The following is an 8,143-nucleotide window of genomic DNA, read 5'->3' as shown; positions in this document are numbered from 1 at the left end:
CAGTGGTGTCTGCTAGCACCAACCTTGCAGCCTGAGTTGAGGTAGTTTGATCAGCAACTCCTTTGCCCATTCCCTTGGGCCTAGGGTGCTGAAAGTCTCCAACGGTGTCCCTTGGAGGTATTTCTCAACCCTATCGGCATCTTGTGAACAACCATCAGCCTCCCTTCATTTATTCCTTCTCAGTGTGTCATCCTTTTTGCTCGGGTCCAAATTTCAAAGAGGACCAACATTTCTAGCTTTGATGGGGCTGGAAACACACTAAGAGCCTCACCAGCCTGGCCTCCCTCCTTCCCTGAAATTCCTTGTAGCAGGATAACTCTTCCCTTTCATAGAAAGCAGGAAAGTATGGGAGCTGAAGAACTAGTGTTGGCCTATCCAGGATGCCTACGTCAGTCATTGCGGATCTAGCTCAGTACTGTTGCCCTGGTCAAGGGCAACTGTGTGGCCACAGGGAGCCTGCTCTAAGCTTGAGAAGAGGCTCCTCACATGATCTGTGAGCCATCCTCACACTCCTCTTGGCCTCCCTTTGTAATTTTCTCCCTTTGTAATTTTTTCCACCCCAGATGAGCTAGCTTCTGTGTCTCCACACAAAGAGAGCATGCTCACATCCAGACACATTCATACAAGTATACATGAGTATGCATACACACATGCATTCCCATGGAATCACACACATACATGCTCAAGGTCCCAGAGCCAGTCAACAGCAAAACTATGACCTGAAAGCTTCTTTATCCCTCACCTCCTTTCTTTTCAACAAGACATTCCCTTCTCTGTATCGAACTCCAAACCCCAGGATTTCTGTCAATTGAAGTGATCAATGCTATGTCCTATCTGAACTCTGGCATCTGTAACTCTGTGCAGTGCAGTGGCCTGACTCTTATTATAGACACACCCTTTGCTGAGGTGGGACTCTGTTGTGGTAATTATTTAAAATCGGCCTCTGGTTAATCCGACTATCTAAGCTGCAGCGGCTCTGCCTAGCCCAGCCGCCATGTTTCTCGGCCTGAGGCCACGTGCGCGCTGTAGTTAGAACAGGCCAGCCAGAAACAGCCCTGTCACTCAATAGATGCCAGTGTGAAAGATGGCTCTGCCAATCTTCCGCGCTGTCCCTGCAAGGCAGGGCATTGCCCAGACCAGTCCACCATCCATGCGGGCCCAGTAAGAGAATGAGACTCTAATTCTTATAGATTAATCAAAGGCTTTATATGTTTGGTAATGATTAATAACAAGATGCCAATACAAAGAGAGTTGTATCCCAATTAGCTAACCTAATTATAATAAGTTGTTCCCCACGAGTGCTCTCCATACCTGCGTGGTTCTCCATCTTCCTACATCTCTGCCCTCTCTAGCTCCTCCTCTTCCTTTTTTCTCTTCCTCTCCCAACTCCTCCTCTTCCTCTCCTTACTCCTCCCACCTTAGCTCCTCCTACAGGATTTTTACATCCCAGACTCCCAAGCCCACTTGAAGATTGTCAGAACCCAGGGTGAGGTTCAGAGGGCAAGCTGGCAATGAGCCCTGACTCTGGAGAAAACAGAGCCCTGGATTCCTGGATAAGAAAGTCAATTCTTTTAACTGATGTACCATATAGAGCCAGGAGCTGCCCTTGTCATCCCTAAGGACAGGCTGTTGAAATCTGCCGCAGGGCGGGGTCCAGTCCCGGGACTTCTTTCTTGGTTCCTCTTGAAGCACACAGAATCTGTGGTAGGGATAGATGGTGACAGACAGAGTCTCCAAGGGAGGACAGGGGTGAAGCAAGCCTAGGAGGATGCATAACTAGCCAGCTCTCTAGATCTCTGGTGAGGCAGTGTGGGAGCTGAAGAGACAGAGGCCACATCTGGGCTCTCAAACGCTGATTGAATTGAGTCATCGAGAAGGAAACACCTGGACCATGTTATCACCATCTCACCCGAATCCTTGAACCAAACCTTGTGGGAGGAGGCTGTGCAACTTCCCAGACCAAGACGAGGGTCCTAAGACACCCTCAAACCCATTGTACTCACAGCAAGGAATCTAGCAAGCTGCATGAAGCAACGGTGACTCTCAGGGACCATGGGGAGGAGAGGTGGGAGCTATCATCCAATCTCTTCTCCCTATGGTAAGAAGCATTTCAATCCCACCCCACTCCCACATATACCTTCACAAACTGCTGCCTGAGCCCTTTCAAACGAACAGCAAGCCCTGCTGTGAACTCAGAAACCCAGCAGTCCAGCATGGGCTCCAGCCCTCATGTCCTCCTCTAAGCAAACCCCTGCCTAAGGCTTGTCTGCTAATGCATTGGCTGTGAGATGCCAAGATCCCAGACCCTCCTGACACTCCTCTCCCTTTACTTCCCTCTCTGGGCAGCAACTCTAGGGATACAGGGAAGGCAAACACTTCCTCAGCTAGCAGGGCAGAACAAAGCCAGAGGTGAGATTTATCTGCCTCTATTCCTAGGTCACACAGCTCTGGCCCTGGAGGCCTGCCAAACTGGCCTACTGTCTAGCACTTTCTGCCTTTGGGGCAATGGATGCTCTAGAATAGACAGTGGAGCCTGGGTGAGGTATGGTGGGAGCAGACCTCAGCATCAATCCAGAAAGCCAGTCTTGGTATCACAGGCCAGGAGTTGGGGGTGATTTGTAAAGCCCCTGAACAAGGGTTACTGGTGCTAAGTGCCTCCTGCCTCCCCTCCTGTCTGTAGGCTTGAAGATCCTCCTCTAAAATCCCTAGACTTCTCAGTCCAAGGACCACTTACCTTCCACCCCAGCACATACCCCTTCACCACAGGCAAGATGCTGCAAGCACATCCAACAGGCACTTAGCACCCATTTCTGCAACATGCAGGGCTAGTCTGCACACAAGATACCTGGCTGTACTTACAGAGTTTGCTCTTCCATCAAAACCAAATCCTGTCATTTGTATTTGTCCCTCAAACCCAGCTCCTCCCTGAGATCTCGCCACTCAGCTGCATCAGGGTACCTTCTCCACAGTCATGCATAGGGCTCATCAGGGCTCATTTTCCTAACCAGGGGCAGCCTGTGGCCAAGGCCCCGTTACCTACATCGATGGGACCCAAAGCAAGCCACTTCCACCTGCCCACCTCTATATTAGGTGGGATCGTCAGATCTCTAAGACCCTCCTGATGTTAAAGAGCCATAACCATTGTTGTGAGGGCCTAAAGCCCTCCAAAGCGAAGGGACAGATGTTGACAGGCGAGAGCAAAAACAAGGAAGCATCCCTCTGGCTAGAGAGAATTCCAACTGCCAGCTAATACATCAGATGCCTATACTGACCTGTGGAGTATTTACCATGGTCTCTAGTACTCATTTTACTGTTTGATGCACATTTTCAAGTGTATTCCAGACTTTGTCTATACACACTTTAGGATAGACATATGCTTTGAGGAATACACATATTTGGAGCATAAAGACACTTTAGGGTGTGTGCAAATCGTACACTGGATATATCTACACTGTGTGTGCAATGTGCTTACATTCAGAGGAGTGTGGACAGCACAAACCTGGAAACTCTGGGGTTAGGAGCACAGACTCTTCACAGAGATGAAATGGAAAATAATGAACTTACACACCTATTAACCCTAAGTAAGCCGGTTGCCTTCTGCACTGCTTCTTTACCTGGAAAATGGGAATAACAATACGATTCACCTCACAGCGTTCTTGAAAAGATTAAAGAGGGTAACGCAACGAATAGGCAGACCGTCTCACGTACATCGAAGGCGTGAATGGTAGTGTGTGAGTGTTTAGGTGGTCAAAGACAATTCACAACGTGTGTATTATCAGATAATCCCAGAGTTCCAAGACTTGAAAGCTCAATTACTAGACAGGAAGGCCACTTAATCTATGTTTATTTCACATTTGATCTGTAAACTTTTATTTTAAAAAATAAAATAAAATCCACCGTCATGAGCAACAAGTGCCGACATTTAGTTTTTCTCAGATCACAGGCCTTCTACAGTCTGCCTAAAATAAGTAGAAACCAGGTTGTAAACACGAAGTCTCCGCCTACTCCCCGACTTTGGCAACTCATTAGTGACATGATCTCAGCCAGAAAAGCAAGGAGAGGTAACACTTTGATACCCAAGAGCACTTGGGGCTGGCGCTGTACAGTGTGGCAGGCCCATTTGTCTTCTCACACTGTTTACCTTGGCAAATTGTATCGGGTTGCTTTCTTCCACGTAATTTCCCCCCCCCCCCATGTGTCTAAAAACAGCAGCTAAAAGATTCCCCTTAGTCAGCACTTTCTGGGGGAGGGGCGGCACACATACAAGATAGAAACACACACACTCTTCTTCAAGCCTTGGCCCCAGAGGAGGGGCGAACCGCAAAGTCAGTTCTAAAGTGAGTTACTGGGGCAAGTGGTGCCTCAGCGGATAATGGCTTTATACACAGGGCTGATGCAAGGCAGAAGGTTCATTTCCTTCTGTCTTGGTTCATTGCTGTAATATTTACATAGGAAAAGGCAATTATGCTGTTAGGCACAGGGGAAAATGAACAGAAATCCTTTCCCTGTCAGGAAATGTCAAAGCAGGTCCGTGTCCAGGGGACAGTCATCAGTTACTGCTGAAAAGCACTGAGAGCGACGTAATAACACTACAGAGCGGGCTTGCATTGTAAAGCAGCTTGGTCTGGACCAGAGAGCCCACTGTCTGTGACTGGAGGGCATCTCCACAGCCATGACTCCAATTTCACATCACAGCCAACACTGAGGAACCCAAAGTATGCTATCAAAAATAATGTATATTTACAGTGAGGGGGGAGGAGGGCAGGCGGGGCTGCCCTGAATGATTTTTATTGGGGCGGGAGGAGGGGAGCGATAATTAGCTAGAGATAGGAAACCTTGGTTCGTTAACCCTTTGGCAGCCATGCCCTCTCTAGTACTGTGCTTGCTCCGAAGAGCTTGGGAGAGTCAGACTTGGGGAGAAGATGACAGTATCATCAGGAAACAATACCGACCGGGGGTAGCCCACCAGGAAACTGGCTGTGGATTGGGAACAACCACAACAACCAGCAAAAAGGCTCATGTGTCCCTCTCAGCCAGAACTTTACACATGGTAACAAAAGGTCTCAAAGGCCACCGAGCTCCCTCCAAGCCGGGTATCACACGGAGCAGGTAGGTCCGGGGTTTCAATGTGCTAGGAGCTGCATGCGTAGATGCGCCCCCTCGAAGCCCAGGGCCTGCATCTGACCAGTGTCTGTAAGCAGGGCAGGGCCCGTGCGCTCACACGATGCGCTTTCTGTCCCCGCGGCAGAGGATCTTCTTGAAGGCGCGGCGGAAGTCGTGGTTGAAGATGGTGTAGATAACAGGGTTCAGCGAGCTGTTGCAGTAGCCGAACCAGAAGAAGAAGTTGAAGAGCTGGTATGGCACCGGGCAGCCGACCGCTATGAGCGTGTAGGTGAAAAAGAACGGGAACCAACACACCACGAACACGCCGATCACCACCGCCAGCACGAAGGTGAAGCGTTTCTCGCGGTTCTGCCTCCCGCGCCAGCGCGACGCTTTGGCGCCCCCGCCGCGCTCCTCTCCCTGCCCGGATCCCGAAGTCCCCGTCCCCACGGCCCCGGGCCCGCGCCGCGGCAGACTGTCCCCCGGCTTCACTTGGCTCGCCCGGGTCTTGGCTTTGGCCCGGGGGCCGCGCTCGGATCTGCGGGGCCCCGGGGGCCGCTCGGCGTGCTCGGACGATGAACTCTCCTCTAGGTCCAGCGCATCCCCGTCGCGCGGCCCGGCGGGCCCAGGCTCCCCCGGGGCGCCGTTGAGCTGGGTGGGCAGCGGCTCGGCCTCGGTGCCCGCGGGACCCGCGCCTCGCTCCGGGCCCAGCCCGTTGGGTCTGCGATCGGTGCTCCCAGGAGGCGCGGAACAGGCATCCGGACCCCGGCGGCTGGGTGGCACGCGGGTGCGACGCTTGGCGATCTGGTAGATACGCACGTAGACCAGGATCATGATGAGGCAAGGCGCGAAGAAGGAACCGATGGACGACGAGATGACATACCACTTCTGGTCGTTGATCTTGCAGCTCGGTTCGTCCGGCTGCTGCCCGCCGCCAGAGCCCTTCTTCTCTATGGAGATGAGTGGAGGGAAGGAGATAACGGCCGAGATGACCCACACAGTGACAATGATGGCCTTGATGCGACGCGGCGTGCGCTTCAGGTTGTACTCGATGGCCTGCGTGATGGACCAGTAGCGGTCAAGGCTGATGGCGCACAGGTGCACTATGGACGACGTGCAAAAGAGCACGTCGAGAGCCAAGTAGATCTCGCACCACACATTACCAAAGTACCAGTAGCCCATAACCTCTTTGGCCAAAGAAAAGGGAATGACCAGCGTGGCCACCAGAATGTCCGCTGAGGCCAGGGACACCAGGAAGAGGTTTTGGGGCGCTTTGAGCGCGCGACTGGTGAACACCGCGATAATAACCAGCACGTTGCCAAACACGGTGAACAGCATGAGCAGGCCAGCCAGGCACACTAGAGTCAGCGTCACCTGCAGGGAGTAAGGGGTGGCCCGGGCGCCGCCTCCGGGCGCCTCGGTCCCGTTCCAGCTGCTGTTGCCGGCATCCGGCTGCAGGGAGCCCATGGGCGCAAAGCTGCCCTCGGCCAGCGGCTGCTCCTGGCGGAACATGAACGCGGGTGCCGGTTCTCCTGGGCCTGCTGCCAGCTGCCTTCCGGCCCCGCGTCCGTGGGTCCTCCTCTTCCTCCGGTGCGCGGCTCGTCCCGCCGCGCCTCACATAAGGAAGAGGGCCGCAGGGAGCCCGGGCCCAAGCTGGGGACCGCTAGTGGTCCATGGACCGGAGCCCGCGAACTGGCAGCGGTTCGTCCTTCCGACGCTCCGGGCGGTTGCTTTCTCTCTCCCAGCTCCTCAAACACGGCCAAGTTTTATTTCTAAGCGGCAGGATTGAATAGGGCCCGCTGGTGGCTAGAGATTTATTCTTCAAGAAAAGAGAAAAGAAATCATCGGTGGCCTGAGGATTTGGAAAGATGTCAGAAATTTATACAAATGCATTTAGCTAGCCATCTACACCTTGACTCTCAAGCTAAGCGAAAGCAGAAAGTCTTACCCCAAGAGGCAGCCGTAGGGTGTGGGCTCGGGGTCCTAGGTCTGTCGTCTTATACTCTCGAAGAGATTTCCAACTCTGTCGCTACCCCTTAGGCGCGGTGGCGCGGGCTGGGCCGGACCTCGGGCGAAGGCGCGGACTCTGCCTCCTCTAGGAGCCCCACGGGACTTCCAAAGTTGTGCGCCCTGCTGGGGCTTGGACGCTATGCACAGAGCTCGGGGGCGGCGGCGGTGAGGGGGCGAAGGGTGTGGGGGCCGCATGAAGCCGCCCCCCCTACCTCGGTCCTCAGAGCCAAGCTAGGTAGGTGAGCGATCGGCTCTCCAGGAGCCGCGGCGGAGCCGAGGGTGGCTGCTAGCCGCGAGCTGGATGGGCGCTGAGACCCGGCGGGGGTCGGAGGACCGCGTGAGTTTTAGCAGGACCGCAGGACTTGGGGCCGGTGGCGCTGGGGTGGCTGGGCGGTGTGCGCCGGCTGCTGGGCGTCTGCACGGAAGCGGGAGCCGAGGCTGCTCCGCCGCTCTCCGCTGGACTGGTTTTATAGCCCCAGGATGAAGCCGGCGTTGCCGAGCAGCCGGCGTCAGCCCCCACGTGGGAAGTCGACCCTCCTCCGCCCCCCGCGCCTCCCCTCCTTAGGTCTAGAGCCCGCACCCGCGTCGGACCCCAGAGAGTGCTGCCTCGCAGGCTGGACCGGCCTTTTGGAAAGGCGAGTACCGGGAGCGAGGGGCTTTAAGAGAGAGCCAGGGAGTGGGGAGCGGCCCCTGCTGGGAGTTGGCCGTGCAGCTACTAGCTGGCCCGGGAGACAGTAGCGGGCACCCAGCGGTGCACCGATCTAGCTGGGTTTTAGCAGGAGAGGGTGCCAGGATGCTGGGACCCGAATTAGGAGATGTAGAGTGGCACAAGAGTCGTTGGCGAAGCAGCCCCGCCCCAGGCCAGGCGCAGGTGCCCCTGGTGGCTGGGATGAAAGGGATCCTGGAGAGGTAAGCATGTGCAGGTTCCTAAGGAACCACTGGAGCGGAATGGACCAGCACGCACGCGAGCAGACCAGGCTGCAGTTATCCATACGTAAGGACGAGAGGGCCACGTATCCTTGCAGCCACC

General features: G+C 54.6%; 1 protein-coding gene across 1 annotated transcript; it reads right to left on the bottom strand.

The window, feature by feature from the left end:
- Nucleotides 1-3,829: 3,829 nt before the first annotated feature.
- Nucleotides 3,830-7,550, bottom strand: Adra2a (adrenoceptor alpha 2A). The gene has a single exon (XM_028775613.1). It carries the CDS (start codon nt 6,613-6,615, stop codon nt 5,218-5,220), a length of 1,398 nt encoding a protein of 465 aa, XP_028631446.1. The 5' UTR covers nt 6,616-7,550; the 3' UTR covers nt 3,830-5,217.
- Between the last annotated feature and the right edge of the window lie 593 nt (nt 7,551-8,143).

This window comes from Grammomys surdaster, unplaced genomic scaffold, assembly GCF_004785775.1.
Source record: "Grammomys surdaster isolate TR1022 unplaced genomic scaffold, NIH_TR_1.0 66, whole genome shotgun sequence".
In the NCBI taxonomy this organism is placed as follows: Eukaryota; Metazoa; Chordata; class Mammalia; order Rodentia; family Muridae; genus Grammomys; species Grammomys surdaster.
Note: the sequence above shows the minus strand (reverse complement) of the source record. Positions and strands in the feature narration are given on the sequence as shown.

Bases quoted from the DNA above. Each gene is read 5' to 3' on its own strand.
- Adra2a (XM_028775613.1), bottom strand. From the start codon at position 6,615: ATGTTCCGCCAGGAGCAGCCGCTGGCCGAGGGCAGCTTTGCGCCCATG.